This window comes from Camelina sativa, chromosome 19, assembly GCF_030686135.1.
Source record: "Camelina sativa cultivar CO46 ecotype springtype chromosome 19, ASM3068613v1".
Lineage (NCBI taxonomy): Eukaryota > Viridiplantae > Streptophyta > Magnoliopsida > Brassicales > Brassicaceae > Camelina > Camelina sativa.
The window spans coordinates 6327740-6354385 of record NC_141898.1 but is presented as its reverse complement, the minus strand read 5'-3'; the positions used below and the strand labels follow the sequence as shown (position 1 = coordinate 6354385).

The 26646-nt window shown below is 36.6% G+C and overlaps 7 protein-coding genes and 1 non-coding gene across 12 annotated transcripts; 3 read left to right on the top strand and 5 right to left on the bottom strand.

The window, feature by feature from the left end:
- Positions 1-221: 221 nt before the first annotated feature.
- On the bottom strand, positions 222-1295 carry LOC109130790 (EPIDERMAL PATTERNING FACTOR-like protein 3). The gene is made up of 2 exons (XM_019240825.2): positions 1040-1295; positions 222-616 (listed from the first exon to the last, which is right to left on the bottom strand). The coding sequence occupies exons 1-2, from the start codon at positions 1161-1163 to the stop codon at positions 366-368; spliced, it is 375 nt and encodes a 124-aa protein (XP_019096370.1). The 5' UTR covers positions 1164-1295; the 3' UTR covers positions 222-365.
- A 5448-nt stretch (positions 1296-6743) lies between these two features.
- On the top strand, positions 6744-8396 carry LOC104765187 (transcription factor MYB26-like). The gene is made up of 3 exons (XM_087501469.1): positions 6744-6995; positions 7093-7222; positions 7339-8396. The coding sequence occupies exons 1-3, from the start codon at positions 6863-6865 to the stop codon at positions 8159-8161; spliced, it is 1086 nt and encodes a 361-aa protein (XP_087357595.1). The 5' UTR covers positions 6744-6862; the 3' UTR covers positions 8162-8396.
- A 372-nt stretch (positions 8397-8768) lies between these two features.
- LOC104765186 (uncharacterized) lies at positions 8769-10341 on the bottom strand. The gene is made up of 3 exons (XM_010488863.3): positions 9983-10341; positions 9379-9472; positions 8769-9122 (listed from the first exon to the last, which is right to left on the bottom strand). The coding sequence occupies exons 1-3, from the start codon at positions 10257-10259 to the stop codon at positions 9050-9052; spliced, it is 444 nt and encodes a 147-aa protein (XP_010487165.2). The 5' UTR covers positions 10260-10341; the 3' UTR covers positions 8769-9049.
- Positions 10342-10399: 58 nt separating this feature from the next.
- LOC104765185 (pentatricopeptide repeat-containing protein At3g13880) lies at positions 10400-12793 on the bottom strand. Its single transcript, XM_010488862.2, has one exon. It carries the CDS (start codon positions 12685-12687, stop codon positions 10444-10446), a length of 2244 nt encoding a protein of 747 aa, XP_010487164.1. The 5' UTR covers positions 12688-12793; the 3' UTR covers positions 10400-10443.
- Positions 12794-13604: 811 nt separating this feature from the next.
- LOC104765184 (protein ROOT HAIR DEFECTIVE 3) lies at positions 13605-19502 on the top strand. The gene is made up of 23 exons (XM_010488861.3): positions 13605-13870; positions 14486-14626; positions 14732-14798; positions 14884-14986; positions 15151-15221; positions 15325-15388; positions 15469-15534; positions 15618-15665; positions 15750-15812; positions 15899-15955; positions 16060-16218; positions 16305-16373; positions 16455-16546; positions 16687-16765; positions 16910-17075; positions 17216-17340; positions 17426-17688; positions 17784-17880; positions 17984-18145; positions 18236-18340; positions 18512-18606; positions 18707-18803; positions 18916-19502. Exons 1-23 carry the CDS (start codon positions 13867-13869, stop codon positions 19129-19131), a joined length of 2409 nt encoding a protein of 802 aa, XP_010487163.2. The 5' UTR covers positions 13605-13866; the 3' UTR covers positions 19132-19502.
- A 157-nt stretch (positions 19503-19659) lies between these two features.
- Positions 19660-23468, top strand: LOC104765182 (chaperonin CPN60-like 2, mitochondrial). The gene is made up of 17 exons (XM_010488860.3): positions 19660-19861; positions 19978-19999; positions 20319-20450; positions 20557-20716; positions 20827-21002; positions 21096-21191; positions 21274-21378; positions 21456-21542; positions 21656-21826; positions 21901-21969; positions 22046-22123; positions 22232-22327; positions 22409-22508; positions 22598-22701; positions 22792-22897; positions 22990-23068; positions 23158-23468. Exons 1-17 carry the CDS (start codon positions 19824-19826, stop codon positions 23255-23257), a joined length of 1719 nt encoding a protein of 572 aa, XP_010487162.2. The 5' UTR covers positions 19660-19823; the 3' UTR covers positions 23258-23468.
- A 319-nt stretch (positions 23469-23787) lies between these two features.
- On the bottom strand, positions 23788-23890 carry LOC147920248 (U6 spliceosomal RNA). The gene has a single exon (XR_015591991.1). It is a non-coding gene; the product is annotated as a U6 spliceosomal RNA (small nuclear RNA).
- Positions 23891-24162: 272 nt separating this feature from the next.
- On the bottom strand, positions 24163-26629 carry LOC104765181 (LOB domain-containing protein 22-like). Of its 5 annotated transcripts, none has more exons than XM_087501471.1 (5): positions 26498-26626; positions 26252-26338; positions 26062-26150; positions 25490-25524; positions 24163-25167 (listed from the first exon to the last, which is right to left on the bottom strand). In XM_087501471.1, exons 4-5 carry the CDS (start codon positions 25522-25524, stop codon positions 24294-24296), a joined length of 909 nt encoding a protein of 302 aa, XP_087357597.1. In that variant the 5' UTR covers positions 26062-26150; positions 26252-26338; positions 26498-26626; the 3' UTR covers positions 24163-24293. The 5 variants fall into 5 exon arrangements, 4 of the variants coding, with proteins under 4 accessions (XP_087357597.1, XP_087357596.1, XP_087357598.1 ...); XM_087501470.1 differs by having other exon boundaries at positions 26062-26122; XM_087501472.1 differs by lacking the exon at positions 25490-25524 and having other exon boundaries at positions 26062-26122; positions 26498-26629.
- Between the last annotated feature and the right edge of the window lie 17 nt (positions 26630-26646).

Here is a 26646-nt window from a genome sequence, read left to right as displayed (position 1 = left end):
AACAAATATTACTTGAACGGTTTGAAACCATATGATACAAGGAAAACAAACAAACAAACAAACGAACGAACCCCTCCCGCTTCTAGTATACAAAAAAAATAAATTTCACCATCGAAAATATTATATCGGTTTAACTAAGCTTTGGTTTATACATTATACTAAATACTAGCTAAAATAGGTGTGTCATAATTAAGTTGATTGGTGTTTTTCATTTTTAGTAATCTTAAACGTTTTAATTTACTAACAAGTCTTCATAATACTGGCGAGTGATGATAATTAATACCTTAAAAGAGATTGTAAATGTGAGATAAATAATATGTTAGATTGTGTTTAGTTAAGGGATTCAAAAGAGAGAAGGATTTTGATTAAGGGGCACAATGGCATCTCCAACCCTCAGGCTGGTAATTAGCATAATGAGGAGAGAGGTGAGGAATTGAAGAAACGGTTGGGACTTGGATGGCTTCACATGGCTCACATCCGTAGCATTTCTTCTCACAACTTGGTGGCTTTGATCCTATTCTTCTTCCTTTCTCTATTTCTTCTATCTCTCTGTCCTCACTCGGCTTCAATAAGGGCCTATTTGAGTTGTGTTCTGCAGCTTGTGGGCTTCTTATCTCTGCAGGCCATATAGTAATTTTTATTTTGAAAAACAAAAAAAAATAGACATTAATTAATACATAATTCCATTTCCTATGCTTCTTTTGAGAGATGACCCAAGAACACATGCACATTTTTTAACAACCTTTTCACTGACTAATCTATGAAAGTCATTTCTAAAACAAAATTTGTTTTTTTATATACCCGTTGATCATGCAAATATTTGGGACCACGGTCTAATATAGTCAGTAATACAAGTCATTAATTTGCTCATAAAATTAGTAAAGCAATTAAGAATTCGACCTAACCTTCTTTGCAAGCAGAAACCAAACAGAGAACTCTTTCATTCATACTTACATATCTACATCTGCCTTTCAGTATATAGATACATACATAGTAATGGTCTAATTTAGTAGACTCTTGAAGAAATAAGAAACTGAACCTGGATAAAAAGAAACGTGACTGGAAGCAATAGGCCTGCTTGCTGCATCAACCCAGCTCACTATTTGTATCATCATCACGGCCAGTATAACCACAAAACACTTTCCTATTTCTCTCATTCGCATGATGATGATAATGTGATAATGATGGCTACTAATGATGTATATAAAGGTTTAAAGAAAAGAAAGAGGAGGAGGAAGAAGAAGGAGAAGAAGACGAAGAAAGAAGAACCAGTGGGTTTTAGGGGGTTTAGGCCTAATGCCTATAGGCTCTAGCAATAGGAAGGTTGTTGCTTATGGGACAAGTGAAGTAATTTTCTTACCAATCTATCAATGTTTTGCCTTTTTTCTTTTAATCAAAAAGCAAACTGATTAACCAATGAGCAACTTTCTCTTTTTAACAAATTTGAATTATTTTTTTTTGGGGGATTTTACAGCTCATTTAATTGCATATCTTTTTCTGACATGTCTCAGTACATGAAAGTAAATATTCGAAATCAGAAATCAGAAGAAAACAGATAAGAATACGAGTAAGAGAGAGAGAGAGAGAGAGAGAGAGAGAGAGAGAGAGAGAGAGAGAGAGATCAGTCTACTGGAGAAGAATCTATGTACGAGATGGTCCATTCATCATCAGAACAATGCTTTTATATATTATCAAAACGAAAGAAAAACAAAATGATAACCTGCCATTATATGGGCATAGACTGCAGAGCCATTCCACGGCTCAATGGCTTCGTTTCCTTTAAGAGTAGTAAAATAAATAAACTCGCAGAGGGTCTCTCATTTGTGAATAGGTCACTCTTACAGATAAATCACATTGCATATAGGAGTATAGGACTCATGTTAAGGTCAACTCTGATCTCATGAGGACAAAACCATGCACTTGATTGTGAACCGTCCACATATCTATCAAAATTTCTTTCTTTACACGTTGTTCAAATTTGATTTTTTAAAAAGAAAAGAAATTAACGAAAGATTAGTTACTTATATATGTGCTATTTAGTCTATTTATGATAACAAAATTAATTGTAAACTATAATAAAAAAAAATTACATACGTGGTAAGTGACAGTGTTATTTTCATGCACTAATGAGCGTAGGTAGGAAGGAAGGCTTTGATGGTGTCAGCTCGAATAAATGAATGGAAATGGACACATCATATATCTATTTTTAGAATATGGTCCGAGCAATTTTCATAAAATTGACTGATCAATTCGTTTCTAGTTTTAGTAAACGCCAAGCCTCACACCACACGGAGTGTGAATTACTCCAAAAAGGAATCGTATCAGTCAAATTTGAATTTCACAGTTTTAGCAATTTCTTTACATCAAGTAAAATAAATTATTCCTCCTACCTTTTTTCCTACTTTCTTACAAAATTTGTTTTCCAAACGTAAAAATGAATTTAATAAGCATCTACCAGATTTGAATATCTTCCAAGAAGTAAAATAAGTAAAGATAACTGTTTAAAAGTACTCACATTTGACTTTGACAAAATAAATACACTCACGTTTGACTAGGCTTCATACAGTTTATATGTATTGGAAGAGTATTAATAAGTAGTACTTAATTTGTCCAAAAAAAACAAAAATAAAAATATATGCTAAAGGAAAAGGAACAAACATACATCTCTGATTGGCTATGAATTGTCAAAAGTGTACAGAGTACTGGATAGCACCTGGAAATAGCTGTGTTAAATGTCACTGTGATTTGATTAGTCATAGTAATAAGATTGATTAATTATTTTCTCTTCTCGTTTAACAAAACAAAAAGACTACTTTCTTAAGTCGATAAGTAATTATTAGACCAAAATAAACAGTTAGTATGGGCTTAAGTGTATAAAGGGAACAATTAATATCTTTTGTGACATCTGTATAGAATTCTACTATCATACAACAAGATTCTTGCGGAGTATTTACTGATCCGAGTAACTTCATTCCTCAATACATTATCATAATATGCGTAGAAACGAAGAATTTCTTTCTTTTGTTTGTGATGTGAATCAACGAATTTAAAAACTAATATACTAACATGTTTACAGTGACTCAACTGTGTTTTGTTTTTGAGCTTATATTTTCCAAAATTTTCACAGGGTATTATTGGACTAGCTATTCATTTCATCTCTCTTCTATAAGTAGATTTTTCACATGTATGTCTTCAGAAATCATCCCCACTAAATCATGCTGCCCCAATTTATTTTGATTTTAAGCTCATATATAATTATATATGCAAACCCTATTAAGATAAATGAATCATACTGTGTATATATAAGCTTCATTTTTTTTTTTTTTTTTTTGACAATATATAAGCTTCATTTTATATATATTCTATAGAGAATCATGCAGTTACTACCTCTACCCCCATAGGAACATTGAAAGTGAACGTTGAACCAAATTACGGTGGATATGTGACGAGAGCTTCCTTCTTGTCCCTGTGGAAGCTTTTATATTATATATGTGTCCAACAAATTTTCATGCTCTTATACAATGTATTTTCCCACAATGTATACGTAAAAGTTTGGACCTACCCATGAATCGAACTAAACAGATTATAGATAAGAATAGTTCAGTGGCGTTCAGTCAAATAACTCGATGCAGACGTACATATGATTTTTACTTGGCTAATGTAACATAAAACGAGTGCAGCAAGTTCTTAAAAAACAACGGCCACAAACAAGCCAGCTGCTAACACCCAAAAAAAACTATCCATTTTGGGGGGGGGGGAGTGGGGAAGAAAAACTTAAGATGTTAATGCATGTGCAATATAATCATGGAGAACAAGATACGTAAATATGAAAACCTACGTTAAGTTTGATCATGTTAAGTCCATCAATGGAAGTAAGAAAATGGGATAAGAGAAATTGGTTAAGAGGTCAGTTTCAGAACCAACAAGAAGATATATGTCAAATTAAGAAATGAAGGGTGCTTCCGACAGAATCTCGAGTCCGTTGAGCTTTGACTTCCTTAAACAGCATATAACCAAATTTCACTTCAAAAGAGTTAAAGATGTTGCAAGTTTAGTGTATTCGTTATCTTCAAATGTGCTTTTCTGATTCACAGCAAAGCCAAAACTACCTGACGTCTCGGGGCCTCGTCGGGGAGTTTTAATATTTTTGATAACTAGCTTAGGTGTTAACTACGTATATACATACCATTAATTGTTTGGTAAAACCAAAATCATTATTTGTAAAATACTAGCTGAAAGTACGTAAGGTTTGATCACCTAGCTATTAGTATAACAAAATTAGATTTTTTAATCTTGTTTAGCTATTAGATGTTAAAAAATCTAACTTTGTTATACTAATAGCTAGGTGATCAAACCTTACGTACTTTCAGCTAGTATTTTACAAATAATGATTTTGGTTTTACCTAAACAAGATTAAAAAAAAGATTGTTTGATTTTTTTTACGTACTTTGCTCCAATTGTTTGATTTTTTTTTAATCTTGTTTAGGTTCAATCTTTAGAAAATACGATACAAATTCTCGATGAACAAAATTTGTTATCGAGATAAAAAAAAAAGATACATAGACAGATCCACACATATTAATCGAACAATTTTGAAAAAAAAAAATTAGAATAATAACATAATTTTGACACTTCAAATAGGAATTCTTTTTTGCAACTTTTTGCACGTAACAGTTAAGAATAATTATGGAGAGGATATGCTCATATTATTTGTTAGAATAAAATAAAATAAAATTTCTCGAAGCAAAAAGCCAAAATGTATAGAAAGTTAGTGTCCTTTGATGGCTCATCAAAAATAGAAAGGAAAGTGTGAAAGCTCTTTACTAGTTGCATGTGCCATCGAAGGCAAAATCAAAAGAATCTTATGTTTGGGCCTAGTGCTTCGGTCACAAGCATTAAATTCATCCTTAATAAGTTAATTTAAAAAAAAAAATTGTTTATATATCTGTCCTGAACAATATTAATGTCAATTTGGTATTGCAAGGTCGATTAATATAAGCATAAGAAGTATGTTCTATGAAACATAAATAGTGTGATGTACATTCTGTTTAAAATATGTGTATAATAATATTTCTATATTTCATTTGTCGGAAGATTTATCCATAACTTTGTTACGGAGAAAGTAATATGTATTCATAAAGTTGGCTAATAAAAATAAAAACGAAGAATGTATGTATGCATTTAGTAAATTAGACGAAGTATATGCATGAAATAGATACAATTTTCATATGATCATTATAATATTGATTAGATGATTTTTAGGTTATCAATCCAAACGTAATATATAAATGTTATTTTATAGGAGCGATCAACAAAGAGACCGACAAAACATTCAGCCTCCGATCCCAGACAAATTTCACCCACGAACCCATCACTTAGAATGTTGAATAGGAGACTAGGAGTGCTAGCAGGTTTTACCCTTCATAACATTTCCAGTGGCCACATCACAGTCATAATCATTTGATAACCAACAATATAAACATAAACTATACTTATATACGAAAAAGCACGTCTATCTCAATTGTTTATAGCAAGCTTTATCGACCGAGCGGTGGTCTCTAATCGCGGTTGCATCACATCACATCCGTTGTAATCAAAATGTTATCGACAATATATATCTTAACCATATGACTATAATAACCCAAACTGACTATATATATATATATATAATATGTCTTGCGATCGGTGTATTATCATATAATAAAGTACTTTTGCTTCCGGCAGAAGAGAGTAATCAACCAAATCGCCAACAAATTTAGGGTTTAGTTTAGTAATCAAACCCATCATTAATATATATTATCTATATAAAACCCACACCCTAACGCATATATATGCGATACTGATGACGATTATAACATCACTCAAAACTGATTCACGTTAACAAATACTCCGACTTCACATAATTAGGAGCTAGAGTTTGAAGTTCAGAAAGAAAAAAACGTATTCAAGCTGTTCACTCGGGAATATCCGATTAACAAAAAAAAGAAGGTTGAGTTAATACTGTGCACATGTACATGTAGTGAGACTATCAGCTTTAACTCCTAAAGTCTTTTAACAAAAAAAAGTTTTAACCCTTAAAAGTCAAATTAAGAATCTAATGTAAAGTTGAATTCGAACCCTTTATGTCAAAATTAAAACTTTACTTCCTTTGTTGGCAATCCTTATTATATTATTATTATTATATATATGCAGTGCCTATCCAATTACACATTTGACATTTCTTTCGGCATAATATCGAAAACTTACATATTTAAAATTTAATCATGCCAGAATGAAAACCAAATTGACAACTAAGTCATAGGATTCACAGTGTCTGCATGAGCAACACGTGTCTGTGTAGAAGAAGACAATGGCCATGATTCTGTAATAAGCCACACAGGCTCTCACTGAGAAGAAACTTCAGCTTTTAGCCTTTAAACCTTTTATAACACAAAAACCCTAAAAAAAATACACTGGGCCACTCTCGTCTTCAGTGTGCTAAACACCACCTAAAATAATAATAATAATTTTTTTTTGTTAGATCATTTGTTTGCAACTTGTTACATTACAGCTAATTCATCGTATGTTCCCCGACAAAAATAATTTTATTATAAGTTCTAAGTTATTGTTCATATAAATTATACTGCATTGTTTCTGAATTCACAAAAGAAGAAGAAACTGGGTCCACATCAGTAGGTGGAATATTATTATCTATTACTTTTGAAATAAATTAATGGTTAGTTTCTGCAGCCATTTCTCATTTTAATTGTGTGTATTAATCTCACCAATTCTCAATACAATATTATAAGTTAAAAACACTTCAACGTCGTACAAACATTCTTAGAGAGACACGGAGAGAGAACGAGAGAGAGAGAGAGAGAGGATGGGTCATCACTCGTGCTGCAACAAGCAAAAGGTGAAGAGAGGGCTTTGGTCACCGGAAGAAGACGAAAAGCTCATCAACTACATCAATTCATATGGCCATGGATGTTGGAGCTCGGTTCCCAAACATGCAGGCAAATATATACACATATAAAATACATATATGGGTCTTGTTTCTTGAATAATCTACTAATCTTTTTGGGGTTATTGTGTGTGTGTGTGTGTGATCAGGTTTGCAGAGATGTGGAAAGAGTTGTAGATTAAGATGGATAAATTATCTACGACCTGATCTTAAACGTGGAAGCTTCTCTCCTCAAGAAGCTGCTCTTATCATTGAGCTTCATAGCATTCTTGGTAACAGGTTTGTCAGCTAATTAATTAACATTATACTACATGTAAAACAGAAAATAACACTTCATCAAGAAATTGGAATTACTTTCCTAATCATATTATTTTGTATGTTATGGGTTTTGACAGATGGGCTCAAATTGCTAAACACCTACCTGGGAGAACAGATAACGAGGTCAAGAATTTTCGGAACTCAAGCATAAAAAAGAAGCTCATGTCTCACCACCATCATGGTCATCATCTTCATCACCATCATCATCATCTCTCTTCAATGGCGAGTTTGCTCACCAATCTTCCTTATCACAATGGATTCAACCCTTCTACTGTCGACGATGAAAGTTCAAGATTCATGTCCAATATCATCACAAATACTAACCCTAATTTCATCACTCCAAGCCACCTCTCTCTTCCGCCTCCTCATGTTATGACCCCATTGACGATGTTCCCAACCTCTAGAGAAGGAGATTTCAAGTTTATAACCACAAACCAGTCTCATCAAGACAATAATAACCTTTACAACAATTTCGACATATTGTCAGCCACACCAGTCATAAACAACCATCATCAACCTTTACTCTCTTCTTCTTCTCATGATAATAATGATCCCCAATGGCCAGCGTTACCAGATTTCCCAGCGAGTACCATTTCCGCTTTTCAAGAAACCCTTCAAGATTATGATGATGCTAATAAACTCAACATGTTTGTGACACCGTACAACGATAATAATGCCAAGAAGGTATTATGTGGAGAGGTTCTCGAAGGCAAAGTACTATCCTCCTCCTCGCCAATTTCACAAGATCACGGCCTTCTTCTTCCCACCTCGTACAACTTGCAAATGTCAACTACGGTTGATCATCATCATCATCGAGCGGACTCATACATCAATCACATGATCATACCTTCATCATCCTCATCGTCACCAATCTCTTGTGGACAGTATGTCATTACTTAAGCAAACCCTAGTCTTACCACATGGTATTCCTAGACATGGGTACGTATTAAATACCTAAATAGAATCTATATACGATTTTTATCTATATATAAATAGAAAAAGAGGCAAACATAAATAATCACCCATATGTTTATAAGTCTTTTCAATATATAGAGTACAAGGATTTGTGATATGTTACATGAATTACTTTTTATATATATTGCATTGAATTTGAATAATGAGGGAAAACATAAAATGGTGCCACTATACTACATATAAAGTTCGTCCTATTAGACACATTATAATGAACACGTACAAACACACATATGTATGTAAAAGCACGTATATGTGATATGTGAAGGATGTACGATCTCTGTCTCTCTCTCTCGTCATCTACGTAAGCATGTGTTTGTATATGGTCAGTTTGTTTTGCCTCTGTATTGGAAAGTATTGTCTTCATCTTTGTTTTTTTCTTTGTCCCTTATTGCTTCTCTCTCTCTATGATATTTTGTAGGGTCAATATAATTTGGACCGTCATAAATCAATGCAAGTACAGTGTACAATTTTTTTTGGTCAACTGTGAGATTCTCTTTAGATCATTTTCAAAATGTTTTGACAAAAAACAGAATTTGTGTCCTTAATCGCCTTGCTTCGTTATTAAAACGATGATAATTTGTCAACATCATGGAGAACAAAAGATTCCTAGATATAAACTATCCATTACAAAGGAGCTGAGAACTTTAAAATTTTAAAGTCACTTCAATCTGAGATCGACAACATATCAAAACATGGATACGAAGACATTCAAATTATTTATGAGATCGATGTTTTAGATGCCCTATCCTGAAGGTGGAGTCTGAATCATTTTGATTACCGGACATTCTCATCAATGGAAAGATGAAAGAGATTCTAGGCTGAGACTCTGTGGCGCCCTTTTGCTATTCTCCGAGCTATAACTCTCCGCCCACCTTTGGTTGCCTTCCTGCTCATATATTCATATATTAACTGAGTAAACAGTTTGGTCACTCAAACACCATGTACAAATGTGGATTCTTATTCTTACATTCAATTAGTACTAGACAAATAATTTATCTAATGTGAATGACCGAATGAGCAAATGATTAGAGGAGTTTAGGAAGTGTCAGAGTTTCAATCGTTTAGTTTGATTTACTAAATTTGGCTAAGGAATCAAACCAGTAGTGGATCAAAACAAGCCATTGAAACACAAAGAGACATACCGAGCAAAGAATCCATGGTTGCGTTTACGCCTTATAGTGCTTGGTTGGAATGTCCTCTTAGGAAACAGAAGCAATGGCTCACTTGATGGATCGACTACATCACCAAATACAAAGATATTAGATAGGCACCATTGACCAAAATGTACAAATTTGCAGCTCTAAGACCAACTAACAATATAAAGCTAGATTCTTCTTAAGATTCTGGACGCATAACACTCATGAACTGTAAGGACACTCAAGCACACCACAGCCAGATTCTTAACCCTCCTAGAAGGGAAGACGTAAGTAATTTTTTCTTTTCTTCTTTTCCCAATTAGCTACAAGCACTCTACAACTCGCCATGATCCCGATTCAAGAACCAGAACACCACACCATAACTCGATAAAACGACACATACATTGTTTCTATTGTGTAATAAATGTTTTCTGATTTCATCTGGACACTAAAAATTACAGAACACTTCTCAGCACTTGATTAACGTTCGAGCATCTACTGTTTGCACCACTCTATAAAATCATACGCATACACCAGGAGAGTAAGAACAAATTACAAATCTAGCTACTGACAAATACAATCAAATGTGGGGTAAGAGAGAGTGAGGCACCTTCTGGTAAGAAGAATTCGAGTGAAGGAAGACCAGAAGGGTAAAGGAACCCACGGTCATTGAGTTCCTGGATCGAAGCAGTGTCGTTAGGGCTCGAATTGAGTGTGCTCTGTAGATTCGACAACGACGGGAAAAAATACGGCGGGAGTTCTTGTCTCTGAGGAGCTATCTGTTGAATAGACGCTCTCAGATTGCTCTGCACCAGGTTCGTCGTCGGCTTCGATAGAAACCGATTTATCAACGAAGCTCCTGACCTGATTAGGGTTTTGGCCGCCATTTTTGTCTCCCTTCTTCTCCGAGATTGCAATAGCTTTCTCCCCCACAGTACTTCTCACTCTTCGCAAATGTACGAGAAGACGACGATACATGGGCTTTTGGGCCACAAGCCCAACTATAATAATATTCAACTAGGGGTAATTTCGTCATTTAAAAATTTCATGTAAACAGAAGAACTACAAAGTCTACAATGAACAAAGAAGAGTGTTGTAGTCTACAAAATCAACAGTGTTCATCATGGCCTCTAACGTTGTGTAGATCATCTCGCTCGACGGGTGAGACCAATCAGCGACTGCAAAGGAATGAGTTTGGTTACTGATTACGATCCAGCTCAAGGCTGGTTCTTTCTTTACCCCTAGATCTCTCATCCGCTCTCTAACGTCCTCAGCTGATGAATTGACTCCAGATTCATTGTAAATGTTGTGTAGCAATACGTAAGAGCCAGAGGCCTCGGGTTCGAGTCTCAGTAATCTCTCTGCAACGCGGCTCCCAACTATGCTGTCCTTGTAAACCCTGCAAGAACTCAGTAAAGCTCTCCACATCACTGGATGGTCTTCAAACCCAGAGCTCAAAATAAGATTCTCAGCATCTGATAATCTTCCCTTGCGACCTAAAAGATCGACTAGGCAAGTGAAATGTTTCTCGTTTGGGTTAATCCCGTAATCGTTCTTCATGCTTTGGAAATAGTCTAGTCCCTGTGTGACCAATCCTCCGTGGCAACAAGCTATTAGAACACCGAGAAAGCCTTGCTGGTTCGGTTTAATCCCGTGGGTTTTCATTGATTCAAAGATGTCTAAGGCATTGTGAGCATAACCGTGTTGCGCAAGGCTTGAGATCATAGCTGAGTATGCTGCAACGTCTGGGTTTTGAACTTCGATAAATATTTTACTAGCAAGCGGCATGTTACCTGATTTTGCGTACATGGAGATGCTTGAAGTCTTAACGCTTGTGAAAGCATCGATTCCACTCTTTATAGCATAACCCTGAATCTGCTCACCTGAGCTTAACGCAGCAAAATCAGCACAAGCACTCATCATAAGGGAAACTGTATATTCTTCCGGTCTTATTCGGGTTAGAAAAAGTTGTCGGAACAGATCAAAAGCGCTTTCAAGCTGCTCGTTTTGGACATGGCAATCAATCATCGATGTCCACGAGGCAATATCTTGCTTTGATGTCGCAGCAAAGCATCGCATTCCGTCTTCAGTTGAACCCGTTAACGCATACAGCTCGATTAGAGCGCTCCCAATAAACTCATCAGACTGAAAATTATTCTTACATATGAGGGCGTGAATCTGCTTTCCATATTCCAAGGTCTTCGCGGCACTACAAGCTTTGAGCACAGCTGAAAAAGTGGATGGCGAGGGTTCAAATCCCAATCTTTGCATATCCATGAAGAGCTTAAACGCTTCACTAGAAGCTTCCTCAGTTATTTCATCCATTTGGAGAAACCCTGAAATCATTGCGTTATACGTAATTACATTCTTTGCAGGCATCAAACTGAAAAGCTTTATCGACTCCTTCAAACTTCCATTTTTGGCATACATGTGAAGCAATGCAGTACGGACAACTATATCAAATTCCATTCCTAGTTTCACTGTGTAACAGTGAATCGCCATACCTTTTCCCATCAATCCTTCGTTCAGATATACGCAACATGCTTTTAGAACACTCCCCAGAGCATAAGTAGTCAGATTTAGGCCGTCTCTATGCATTTTTGCCAACAGATTAAGCGGTTCTTCCGCTGCACCAACCCGGACATAACCGGAAATCAAAGAGTTCCATGAAACCTGATCCCTTTCATTGCATCTATCGAACAAGGACATTGCTTGGTCAAGATTCCCACACTTACTATACATATCAATCAACACATTGATCAAAAAAACTTGCTGAGACAGACCATTTACAACAACCAACCCATGCAACAATTTGCCTAAAGCAAGATCACACCTTTCTCCACAAAATCCCAATGCACCGGCATACGTGAACTTATCTAGCTTCAAATTAACATCCCTCGCTTCAAGAAACAGTTCCATAGCTTGTTCATAAAATCCGATCTGAGTGTACCCAGAAATCAAAGAATTAAAAGAAATAATGTTTCGTTCAGGCATTCTGTCGAACAACTGGCGCGCGAAACCCAACTCCCGGCATTTACAATACATATTGAGAAGATTGTTGAGCAGGTATAGACACGGGTTCAAGGAAGACTTGATCATGTGGCCATGGGCGAGCTTTCCCAGTTCGACGGAGCCTGATTTCGCGGCTGTCTGAAAAAGTTTGGTGTAAGCTTTTGAATCTAAAGCCGTGTTCTTTGGTTGGCATAACGAAGACAAAGCCCTGTAAACCAATCCAACTCGTTTGGTGAATATAACAAGTAGAGAAGCTTGAGCACTGCTGCTGAAAGAAGTCTTTGCTCGGAACTGTAACAACATGTTCTCCCATCACATAACGAAACTAAACGGCTTTCTTTTTTTTGTCCTGTCTGCAACACAACGGTCCGGTCTCTCTACATATACAAAGACGATTTGCTCCTTTCTTTTTCTAATCTGGGTCTCTATAGAGCCTTGATTAAATTGTTTTGGGCCTCGTGTGAAATTGTTGTATTCCTATTTATTTTACAAATGTGTCACATTTTAATTTGACCATGTTTTTGATTTAAAAAATCTTTTTGTTTATTTTCACAAATTAAAGGAAAAAAAGAAATAAGAAAGAACATACACATGTGTACACACATACATTCATGTTAAATTAACTCAAGCTCATATACGTAAATTTCGCTGTAAATTATATTACAACTATATACAGAGACATTTCTTCTAAAGTATCACCAAAATAAATCTCATTCACTTTTTAGATTTGTTGGTCAACGAAAAGATGAATCGGGCGGTGGAAGAATTTAGTAAACCGGAGGGGAGCACCACCGTCCAAAACTTTGGAAAAGGTAAAAGAGGCGGCGAGGTGGATCCCAACTAATAGAAACTGGGCTTTCACGTGGGGCCCAATATCTTATTGTCCAGCAGCCAGCCAATACAGATTCACACGTTGACCCCAAAATCTTTCTTTACCATCTACCGATGCAATGAGTATATCATAATTTTCTTTTGGTTTAAATAATAGTTTTTTTTCTTCTTTAATTTCAATATAGAAATTCATATACTGTATTTGGTTAAATTTTATATTAGTAAAACTAAAAAGACTAAAAAGAGTATGTATTTTAGGTGAAATGTCTTATTGTTTAAAGTTGTTAATTAACCGAAACAAGGTTTATAATTAATCCCAAAACCAAAAGTCATATTTTAATTTTATGTTGTTGGGTTAAAAAGAGTATTAGAAATATAAATCAAAAAGTAAATTATTCGTTGGGAAAAATAACAAAAAAATATTAACTTTTTGGCATATAGTATTTTTTTTTTTTTTTTTTTTTTTTTGTAAAATAAGAAAGAAGAAGCTCCTATGACCTTTGGAGAAGCAGTCGTCTTAAAGAAGCACCGGTGTGCATCCCCAAAGCTAGCTCGACAGATCTCTCTCTCTGTCTCTCTCTCCCTCTCTCTTTGTTTTTGTATTCCTCACCATTCTCTTCATCAGTTTAATCTGAGCTTCGTTGAGCGATAATGGGTAAGTTTTTATTTATACAATCCCTTATCTGCTCAATTAATAATCTTCCTCCTGATCTCGTGGATCCGTTTTAAAAAAATAAAAAAAAAAATCTCTATGATCTGATCAGTTTTTTTTTTTTGTTTTGACCAAGCGTTACTCGTTTTCGATTTCAGTTTCTTTGTAACTTGTTTGTGTGATTCGGGCTGTGATCTATCATCTGCTGTAAATTTCGATTTAAGTGATTTGGTTCTTCATCTGTGTTCTATTGAGTAGCAGATTAGTGTACAAAAGGTTCGATTTCTGGGGAAATTTGGGTGAGGAGTTTAATGGAAATATCTCTGAATCATGGCTAGGTTTTTTAGTGGATTAACAGTTATTTGACTACTGCGAAAATGCGATTATAAAAAAAAAAAATCCAAAATTGTGATTCTGGGTTTAATGGTGACACTCATGCGAGGAGTTAGGATGATTTAAAGCCTATATTTTGAATAGCAATGACTGAATCTCAGATCCAGTTGTTAACATGGGGGAAGATCTTGCTTTGTTAGAGACACTACTTTGTTGGGATTGCTTTACTTGTGCAGAGTGTGCTAATTTTATTTTATTTCTTTCTTGATTGCTTTGAAATTGCAGATGCCGCTTGCTCTACCCAGCTTATCGATGGGGATGGTGTCTTTAATGTTTCTGGTGTTGATCATTTCATCAAGGAGGTTAAGTTGGAAGAATGTGGTCTTTCTTATGCGGTTGTCTCCATTATGGGTCCACAAAGTAGTGGTATGTATCATAACCTTGAATGTTAAAATTGATTTTTTTTTTTTTTTTTGGGATCTATTTGTTTGTGTATGGACTGATTCTATGCAATCTTGGTTGAATCTGCAGGGAAGAGTACGCTCTTGAATCATTTGTTTGGAACAAACTTTAGGGAAATGGATGCATTTCGAGGAAGGCATGCTCTATTCTTCGTATTCTTTGTTTCGAAGAATATAGCTTCTAATTCAATATTTTTAACAGCTGAAATTCCATTTTTTCAGGTCTCAGACGACTAAGGGAATTTGGATTGCTAGATGCGCTGGTATTGAGCCTTGTACCGTTGTGATGGATTTAGAGGGTACCGATGGGAGAGAGCGTGGTGAGGTGTGTAACCTCTATCCTTTTTATATTTGCTTCTTTTGATATTTTGCATCACACGCCAGTTTAGTATGTCTTACTTTTAGGCTTTGCATTTATTGTAACTGTCTAAAAAGAATGTGTCAGTGCAGAATGGTTACTTACCAAGTTTTTTTGTCTATGGATGTTAGGATGATACTGCTTTCGAGAAACAGAGTGCTCTTTTTGCACTTGCTGTGTCAGACATTGTTCTTATAAACATGTAAGTGGTTTCTGTACTTTCTTTTCTTTGGTATTAATAGATAACTGGACATCATTTTCCATCTTTATCTTATATCCTACTGTTTCTCGGATTTGTAATGCAGGTGGTGTCATGATATTGGTCGGGAACAAGCAGCAAATAAACCTCTTTTAAAGACTGTGTTCCAGGTATGTGCATGTATCTTCTTATCAGGATGAGTTATTCTGATACGAAGTCTCGACATCATTTCTTTTCTACATGCGAACAGGTTATGATGCGGTTGTTTAGTCCGCGGAAGACGACTTTGATGTTTGTCATAAGAGATAAAACACGGGTATGCATTGTGTTTTATTTTCTTCGTCATTCTATTTTCCGGCTATATAAGTTTTGGATGTTTTTAACCCTGAATAATTGCAGACGCCCCTCGAAAATTTGGAACCAGTCCTGAGGGAAGACATTCAAAAGGTACAAGAAGACACAGTCTTAGCTTTTATGTGCTTTGAGCCTTGACTAATACTGCAATTCCTAATATTATGTTCTTAAATACAGATATGGGATTCTGTCCCCAAGCCTCAGGCACACAAAGAAACTCCTCTTAGTGATTTCTTCAACGTACGTCTCTTTGACACAGGATAACAACTTAGTATCCTTCTTCTTTTCGCTAGGATCAAGAAATGGAGTTGTTTCTTGTTTGACAGGTTGAAGTAGTTGCCCTCTCTAGTTATGAAGAAAAGGAAGAGCAATTCAAGGAGCAGGTTTGTTCACAATTACTTTTACATTTTGGAAAAGTCCAGGGTCACCTTATTGCTCAACAGATGGTTCGTAGGTGATAGTAATCTTTTTCTTTAACTTTTGAAAGGTCTATAATTTGAGACAACGGTTTTTCCAATCTGTCGCACCTGGTGGGCTTGCTGGTGATCGACGAGGAGTTGTCCCTGCCAATGCATTTGCTTTCAGTGCAGAACAGATGTGGCAAGTCATCAAAGACAACAAAGACTTGGATCTTCCAGCACACAAGGTAAGTTTGCTTGCCCAGGCTCTCTCCCATCAGTTGTACATCATTTTTCCTTGTGGTCTTGTTAATTATGTGCTGCCTATACGCAGGTCATGGTAGCAACTGTGCGATGTGAGGAAATTGCCAATGAAAAATTCTCTGGTTTTATCGCGAATGAGGTGAATTTCCTTTATACTGCTTCACGTTTATTCTTTTTTCAATGGCTCTTTCGTTAATATTCATATCTAAACTTTTGATAGAATTGGCGTGAGTTGGAAGAGGCTGTACAGTCTGGTCCTGTTTCCGGTTTTGGAAAAAAGCTTAGCTCAGTTCTCCAGTCTAGCTTATCAGAGTAAGAATATCATGCTGAAAATTGTTCTGTACAGATTTTCCTGTGTGTTGCCGTTATTGAACTATAGGTTTTTATACATATATTTTGATTCTAGTAGGGTGGGAGTTTCCTTTTCACGTGTTTACTGATTTTTTTCATAGGTATGACACAGAAGCGACATACTTTGAAGAAGGTGTAAGATCATCCAAGAGACAACAGCTGCAAGAAAAGTTATTGCAAGTAATGCATATACTCTTAACCTTCGACTGTTATACTTGTGTTTTGTTGCAATTATACGCCGCCTGAAAACGTTCAGAGACTTCCATTGTTGTAAAAAACCAGATACCTGGTATTAGGCTCTCATTTTCTTATTGTCCTGTCCAGCTTGTTCAACCAACTTTCCAAGACGTGCTTGGACATTTAAGATCTGGAGCACTTGAAAACTTCAAGCACGCTTTTGAGAAGGCCTTGGATGCTGGAGAAGGGTTTTCATCCTCTGCGAAATCCTGCGCTCTGTCATGCATATCTAAGTTTGATAAAGGATGTGAAGGTATAGCTTATTGTTGACGTTACTTCTGAAAGTATTGTGATATAGGATAGCATGTTAGAACCTGAAGATTATAATATGAAAGAAGAACTAAAAAGATATTCGACCTCAATGGGAATCACAAAGGAAATGTTTTGTTGCAGAGGCTGTTATTGAACAAGCAAAATGGGATACAACTAAAACTAGGGAAAAGCTTGAGCGTGATATTGAAGCCCATATCTCTTCTGTTCGTACTACAAAGATGTCTGAACTGACTACTCTGTATGAGGTAAATAGAATTGGTCTGCATAATCTAGTATCAAGCAAGTGTAAACTCCTATCTGGACCTTCCTAATAGATAATCATCATTGCAGTCAAAACTAAATGTAGCATTATCCGGACCGGTGGAAGCACTTCTGGATGGGGCTAATGATGAAACATGGCCAGCAATAAGAAAACTACTTAGACGGGAAGGAGAATTGGCTGTCTATGGTCTATCCAACGCATTATCTGGTTTTGAAATGGACGATGAAACACGAAATAAAATGCTCTCTGACCTTGAAAAGTATGCTCAAGGTATTGTTGAAACCAAGGCTAAGGAAGAGGCTGGAAGAGCGTTGATGCGCATGAAGGATAGGTGTCACCATTTTACTCTTTTATCATTTCCTTGTCGGATAACTTCCATCTTTTTACTCAACTTTCTGAATTCTGATTAAATAAACTTCTATTCAGATTTGCTACAATCTTCAGCCATGATTCTGATTCAATGCCACGCGTCTGGACTGGAAAGGAGGACATCAGAGCAATCACAAAAATGGCTCGTTCTGCAGTATGAAACCTACTTGATATAGCAATCTCTCAGTACCTATTCTTTGAATCAATCTCAAATTTCTCAAAATTTTGATATTACCCTTGTTCTCTTTTTTTTATAGTCCTTAAAGCTGCTGTCTGTTATGGCTGTTATACGCTTGGATGATGAACTTGACAATATTGAGAAGACATTGACGCTCGCTCTGTTTAATTCTACGGGCAACAATGCTACTAGCAAGAGCATCAGCACAATTGATTCACTCGCCTCAAGTACTTGGGAGCAGGTGACTAAAACCTTACTCACTTTATATTATGAAAACAGAAAATTTCTCATATTTATTGCTCACACCTTATTGTTACCTTGTTATTATCAGGTTGCAGCAGAAAAGACGTTGATCACGCCTGTGCAGTGTAAAACTCTGTGGAGGCAATTCAAGAACGAGACAGAATATACTGTTACACAGGCCATTTCTGCACAGGTATTTTTTGCAATATAGTATCTGGCCAGTGCTGTAAATTGTTTTAAAATATAGTATCTGGCCATTTTGTTTCTAGCTTCTTATCTCCTTTCTCATCTTGGTGATTCATAAGCTATCAGCCATTTAAAATTATTGATGTTTCAATCTGAATAAAGTCGCATTAAATTTCAGGAAGCTAACCGACGTAATAACAACTGGCTGCCACCTCCATGGGCAATTCTAGCCCTGGTTGTTCTTGGATTCAATGAATTTATGACTCTCTTAAGGTACTCTTGCCCATTCTTTAAACTGACTCAGCTTTTTCATATAATCAATCAAGATTTCCCTACTAACTTTGGCTTTTCTTGCCTGCATCTGTCGTTGCAGAAATCCTCTATGGCTCTTAGTTCTTTTTGTTGGATACCTTATTTCCAAAGCATTGTGGGTGCAATTAAATATTTCAGGAGAATTCCAAAATGGCGCGGTATGAGCACGACTTCCAACATCCTTGTTTCCACTTTTTCCCCTGCTCTTCATTTGACCACAGTTATATAATCTCTCTGAAATGCCAATGTTTTATCTGTGAGCGACAACAGCTACCTGGACTTCTGTCCTTGTCAACCAAATTCCTTCCAACGGTCATGAACCTCCTTAAAAAGCTAGCAGAAGAAGGACAAGCACCACCCACAAATAGCAACCAATCAATGAACTCCTCAGCTCAATCCGAGGTAACAACCAATGGAGAAAGCAGTAGCAGCAGCAGCTCTGGTTCATCTCCAGCGAAAACCGTACCAATTGATACGAGTGCATAGAAGGAAGAAACTATACAAGCTTATGCTGTAGTGCGAGCCCACGAAAATAGAAACTTAAAATTCGTTACCCTTTTCAAAAAAAGGTAGCTCTCATTTTTGGTGTTGATCAGAGAGATTCACCGAGAGCCATATGTTTTTATGTCCTCCGATGGCATTCGTTCCTCTTGCAGATGTCAAAGTGATCTTGTATGTTCCTAGACTAAGAAGATTCTGATGCAGACAAAAAAATATTGTTGATTTGTTTGCAAGTTCTGTAGTGATGTGGTTTATTATTGTATCTGATAAAAGAATGTTACTTGAAGAAAAACCGGTTTTTGATGATGTGAATTCAGTTTGGTTTGTTGATTGATAAATTACAGGTTCTTCTCTCATTGCAAGTGCCAAGTTTATTTATTACGCCAAATTCACAGTGTAATCAGTTTTCTCACTATAGAATTTTGGGCCGTTGGAAAAAATTATCAAATGGGCCTAAGGTAATGGATGAACTTGCAAACCTAATTATGGAGTTGCAGAAACAGAGCTTGACCCAAAAGCACACAGAAAGTTCCAGACTTTTTGCTTTTCTTAAAAGAAAAAAGTTTCACTCTTTGGACGAAAATAAAATAAATTCCTTGATCATTCGCCATCATAGTCAAAAACCCCAGAAAAACCCTAAAACCCTTGAAGCCCTCTCTCCTTGTTTGCAAGCGGAAATGTATCGAGTGCTATCAAAGTTATCTTCTTCAATTGGGTATGGTTTCGTTCTTTCATTCAATGAGCTTATATTCAAAACTTATAATTTACTCGATCAATTTGTACTGATGGGCAATAGCTTTCTTCTTCTTTCTGGGTTTGATTGTTCTGCAGTTCGTCTACTTCCAGAAAACTGGTGAGTTTCTTTGAACTCTCTGGGTTACTTTTTTTTTTTTTGCAAGTTTGATTGCATTTCGTTTATGGACATTATTGTTTGTTGGTTACCGGCTAAAAATGTGTCAAATCAAAGATCAAATTACAGGTCCAGAGAAGTTGCATCAGTGATGCAATGTAAAAAAATTAGGGTTGACATCAAAGTTTACAACTTGAGCTACTTAATTGGCAGAATTGCTCTGGTTTAATCTGGAATTTAGCTTGAATTGGCCTAACCTCTATCTCTAACTGTTTGATTACGATTTTTTATCTTCTTTTTGGTTTTATCTCTTGCCATTAAGGTTTCTGGGCGGATTATAAGTAGCAGAAACTATGCAGCCAAGGATATCAGTTTTGGGATCGGTGCTAGGGCAGCTATGTTGCAGGGTGTATCCGAGGTTGCAGAAGCTGTGAAAGTCACTATGGGGCCAAAGGTATATATTTTTTTGTTCTCACAAGGTTTAGATCAATGAAGAGTGGATTGTTCTAGAAACAGTCGGTCAAATTCAATATCTCTTTCTTTTAATTCTGGGGTGTCAGGGAAGAAATGTGATAATTGAGAACAGTTACGGTGGACCAAAGATCACAAAGGATGGTGTCACAGTGGCAAAAAGCATATCATTCCAAGCAAAAGCTAAGAATATTGGTGCAGAGCTCGTGAAACAGGTTGCAAATGCCACTAACAAGGTTGCTGGAGATGGTAATGTTCCTTCTTTGTATTAACAATCTTGGATGAGTAGTTAATGAAAACACATTGCAGAGATTATATCATCATCTTGATTTCTGTTTGCTTTCTTTGGTTATATATAGGTACCACTTGTGCTACTGTTTTGACTCAGGCGATACTCATGGAAGGTTGCAAGTCAGTGGCTGCTGGTGTAAATGTGATGGATTTGCGTGTTGGCATAAATATGGCAGTTGCTGCAGTTGTCTCTGATTTGAAAAGCAGAGCTGTTATGATTAGCACCCCGGAAGAGATTACACAGGTGAATTTAGAAACTTATTCACTATGTCAGGATTTTTGAATGCTATACCAAGCGTTGACTTGTTTACTGTCATTGCATATATTCCTTTGATAGGTTGCTACTATATCTGCAAACGGGGAGCGTGAGATAGGGGAACTAATTGCAAGAGCCATGGAGAAAGTTGGAAAGGAAGGGGTTATCACCGTTGCTGTAAGCTTACTTTTTCTTCTCATGCCTTGTAATAGATCACTTGATGATTGCCTGATCACCGTATTATTCTTCGAACACTCAGGACGGTAACACTTTAGATAACGAGCTAGAAGTAGTGGAAGGAATGAAGCTAGCCAGAGGTTACATTTCTCCTTATTTTATTACGGACGAGAAGACCCAGAAATGCGTGAGTGAAATCTATCATTTTTGGTAGGGTGTGAGAAGAAAAGAAAGGGTATTAAACTAACTATGGTTGTTCTTTAGGAGCTTGAAAATCCCATCATCCTCATTCATGAGAAGAAGGTTTCAGACATGAACTCTTTGTTGAAAGTTCTAGAAGCAGCTGTGCAAGTAAAGCCTTCCCTTGATTAACTATAATACTATGTTCTGAAGTTCGGTTTATATAAGTTTGCTACAAGAAAAAACCACTCACTTCTCTTTTTATATTGTTTATGGTTGTACAGAGTAGCAGACCACTTCTTATTGTAGCAGAAGATGTTGAGAGTGATGCATTAGCTATGCTTATTCTCAATAAGCATCATGCTGGGCTTAAGGTATGCGCTATCAAGGCCCCGGGGTTCGGTGACAACAGGAAAGCAAGCTTGGATGATCTTGCGGTTCTTACTGGTGCGGAGGTAATTTCTAAGAAACAACATGTAGTTATATCTGTGTCACGTTTTCATTTTCTAACTCACTAGTTTATGCACAGGTTATCTCTGAGGAGCGCGGGCTATCTCTAGACAAAATTCGCCCTGAATTGCTTGGAACTGCGAAGAAAGTAAGAGGAGAAATCTTATCTGGTTTCTATTTCTGCATTTGTGAGATTCAAATCTAACAAAAATTCTTTGAATAAGGTTACCATTACCCGTGATGACACTATTATCCTACATGGTGGTGGTGATAAAAAGCTAATCGAAGAAAGATGTGAAGAGGTATATGATGATTTTCCAACGATATCTCTATCATTGTTCTTGGTCGCTAGAATACACTATAAAGTATATACAGTTGAAGCAACCCTTTGTTACTTTCACGTTCTACAGTTAAGATCAGCCAATGAAAAGAGCACTTCCACTTTTGATAAAGAGAAAACGCAAGAAAGACTCTCAAAACTATCAGGTGGTGTTGCAGTCTTCAAGGTTAGTCAATCAACCATCAATCGAGTCTTTCTAAACTCTTGCATACCAAAAGTAGCTGATATGTGTCTGCTTCCTATATAGGTTGGAGGGGCAAGTGAAACTGAAGTTGGAGAGAGAAAAGACAGAGTCACTGATGCTTTAAACGCTACAAGAGCAGCCGTCGAAGAAGGCATCATACCGGGTAAATAAATATATATTATATCGTTTGCTCTCTCTGTTTCCTCTAATTATATCATCATGTTGCTTTCTAAGTTGGTAAATTTGGAATAGGTGGTGGTGTGGCTCTATTATATGCTACAAAGGCTTTAGAGAACCTTCAAACTCAAAACGAAGATCAAAGAAGAGGTGTTCAGATTGTTCAGAATGCTCTCAAGGTTTTAATCTCTAACCTCTTCATCATGAGAGTTCTATTCTTCAATGTCTGAAACTGTAAACCGTGACAAGAAGTTGTGAATTTTGTGTAGGCTCCTGTAGTGACAATAGCTGAAAATGCTGGTTACGATGGTTCTTTAGTGGTTGGCAAGTTATTAGAGCAAGACGATTTCAATTTCGGTTTCGATGCTGCCAAAGGTTAGATAGATAGTGTATTTGAGTACATCTGAAGACGTGAATCTCATCAATCTCTGAATTTTGTCTGCCGATTTTGTTGGGTGTTGCGATAGGTACATATGTGGATATGGTGAAAGCTGGAATCATAGACCCGGTGAAGGTTATCAAAACTGCCTTAACCGATGCTGCTAGGTAAGAAGTGTTCTAAAAAACTCAAACCGTTGGTTGTGTATGTGGAACTAATAAAAACTAACTCATGATCATGTGTGTTGGAAACGCAGCGTTTCTTTGCTTTTGACAACAACAGAAGCATCAGTGCTTGTGAAGGCAGACGAAAACACTCCAAAACATGTCCCTGATATGGCCAGCATGGGCATGTGATGATTGACCTCTACACACAAAAAAAAAAACCATTCAAATCTTTGTTCTTGATGATTTTTGTTTTCTACTAAGTTAGAAACTTTTTTTCAGTTTAAATTTGTGGGTCTGATTCTCTATATTGTTGCAGAATTATAATGAATGTTGTGGAATTCGAAAAAAATATCTTTGTCGTCGTGTGTTACATTCTGAGCTTAAATAAAGTTTTTACAAATCTCACAGACTTAATTCGAAATCAAAATTATTAAGTAAACAAATTGGCAGCCAGCTTAAAGAAGAGTCACAATGACAAACGCCTGCGGCATTATTAAGAACCATCCCTACTTCTCGGGAAGAGGATAACGCAATGTTTTAGATCTAATCAAAATTATTTGGTTTATTACAATTCCGAGTTCCGACCATGGGTTTCAGCAACTTTTTGTTGTTCAAATGCGTCCAAAATTCGATTCAAGTTACAGAAAGCGAGAATAAAAAAACACAGAAGAACAGAGGAAGAAAAAGAAGAGATGGATCCGGGAGAATTAGAGGAAAAAAAAAATTTGGACCATTTCTCGATTTGTGCGTGTCATCCTTGCGCAGGGGCCATGCTAATCTTCTCTGTATCGTTCCAATTTTATCGGATGTCCCCGAAGGGACAATCATATACTCGACTCTAACCTTATTTAAACACAGCTTTCTCTCTTCAGCTAAGCGATGTGGGATAAAGTGCAATCGTGTTTATTATTAAATGGGCCTGCCTGTCTCCCTTTATGGGCCTTTTCTTTATTATTTCACATCCGTTCGAGCTATTTTTATTTTCTTAAGAATGGAAATATTTTATTCAATCAAATTCCTGAAGATTCCATCCATGCCTATTCAGACTAAAAAGCCTAGGAGAGAATTTAAGAAATGGAGATACAAACAAAAGATTCATGAAAAAATCTATTCAAAATCGATCAATGAGGTGAAGCTGTTGAGCCATACGTACGTCTCAAGCAAGACAAAGTAAGCTGATCATACAAAAAGATGTAAATGAAGAGGAAAAATAAAAAATAAAAAGCTATAAAGAGATGATGAACTGTGAGGAAGGAGGCAAGTCAAGTTTCCGTTGTTCAACGAAAGCTTCATGAGGCTCGAACTCGTGTCTTTCGCTAGAAACCTCTTCCACGGGCTTTATGTCCTCACATTCATCGATGAAGCCTGCCTTCATATTCACTGTCGTCGATGAATCTTGAAGTTCTAGACACCACATGTCTTCTTGTAACCCACTGAAGTTATTACCTGAAGAGCAATATTGTTGTTGTTGATTTGGTTCTTGAACAACGTGGTGGTTCAGAGGGTAATTGTAAGGAATCGAACTGTTGTTGTTTAGATCACAAGAACTCGAAAAACTCGAGAGATCCTCTGGTTCTTGAATCTGGATTTGCGTTTCTTGATGATGATGATGTTGATGATGATGAGCACGGTCACGGAACATAGCCAGTTGCTGAAGAACAATCTCCAATTCGTTCCTGGTGTATTCGATCTGGTATTGAAGCTTTCTTATGATACCATAGCATCCATCAACAGGGTCATTGGCACGAGCATCAGACTGAAACATGATTGTATGCATAGCTGCGTCTTTCTCAGGAGGGGTAAGGGATTTGATGATCTTGGTGATGTTGCTGACTCCAAAGAGCTTATGCGCATTGAGGAATTGACGGTGACGGTCTTGAGGGAAATAAGGAGCGAGAAGACAATCGGGAGCGCATTTCCTGCGTTGGTATTTGCAGGCGGCGCATGCTTGGTTTGTGCTGCTGTTGGTGTTGCTGCTGGAAGGTTTTAATGGTGTTGTTGTTGGTTTGGGAGGATGTAAAGGGAAGGCAGAAGAAGGTTTGCCTGAGGGCATATTAATTGTTTGACAGGTTTGGCGAGTTAGGTTCCTTAGTTTTCTCCTGGTGGGAAGGAAATGCAGGGGAATGGAGAGAAATGAGGGAGGAGAGACAAGATGATATAAGACAGAGAAAATGAGACAAGAGAGAGAGAGAGAGAGAAAGAGATTTTGACCAATTCAAGTCATGGGGCCTTAGTGTCTATATTTAGAAAAGTGATAGAAGTGAATATGGTCGTGTCTTTCCTAAAGGTGAAAAAATAGAATGGACGACTGGAATTTACTAAAAATTGGCTATGTATAGCTTTATAAAAGTCATTCTGTATGGATGTAATGTAATAGAAGAGAAAGAAAAGATAAAATGGTTATATATGAGCTAGCGTTACCAGTTTCTAAACCTGCTTTTTAGTTTCTTCTTCATCTGCAACCAAATTTTTTCAGCTCATGGACATCATCAAGAAGTTTCATGAAATTCAAAAGCAATAACAAGAAGTTTCTGTTTAGGTTTAAGATTCCATTTACAGCCTAGCCTCCAAAACAAACAATGATTCAATTAATTTCTTACAACCTACTCTGGAAACGGTGTGAGACATGGAAACTAAAGACAAACTACTACCATTGTTAATTCTTCTCTACATCTGGCTTCTTTGACTTATGATCTATGTGAGAAAATCTTCATATCGTAGAACAGTGTGAAACCAGAAAGAAATAAAAAAACAAAGAACGATATGAGTTGGTCATAGTGGTAACAAATGCAACACCGTTTTGGTAATATTTCTAAATGTCTCAAAAGCTTACGATACTACGAGTATATAAACTCAAAACGTGACGCTATTTGTGTAACTTAAAAAAATAAAAATGTAACAATGACTAAGGTTGATGTTCCATGTGGTTCCCTATCTAAGGCCATAAATTCCATGATAAAATTAAAGAAATAAACTTAGGAACAAGATTTCACCTTCTTTGTTCAAACAAGATTTGTCGGATTCTTCCAGCTTTTGTTTCTGTCCATCAACAGTCTAAAAACACACAAGATCCATAGACTCTCTCCATTAGCAATAAAGCCAGAACACACATCACAAACACACTAGTTAGTGTTATTTCAAAGTCGAAACACACAAAAACAGAAACTAACAAACTTGTGTTACCATAGTTTTAGAGCCAATGGATCCAGAAATCGAATTCAAACATCTTCTAACAATGCTCGAAACGCATTTTTTGTTTAATTGACTCACCTGAAAATCCCAAAGAACGTAACCAAAATCAATCCTTACTGGAACCCAAATTAGGACAACAATGGGATTATTTGAACGAACCGATGAATCATAACTTCCAGCCATTAACGAAGACCATATACAATAATCGAAATGAGTTGAACAATACTGTTTCCTTACTGTACAGAGATGGAAATGAGAAGGTAACGACTGGTTCTGGCCCGGCGCCTCTCTGCCGGCGACGGTAATATAAACTTGAGTGTTGAATACGACGCGCGTCGCCGTCACCAAAAGAAGCGTTTATAGAACATTAGTCCATGATACGACGT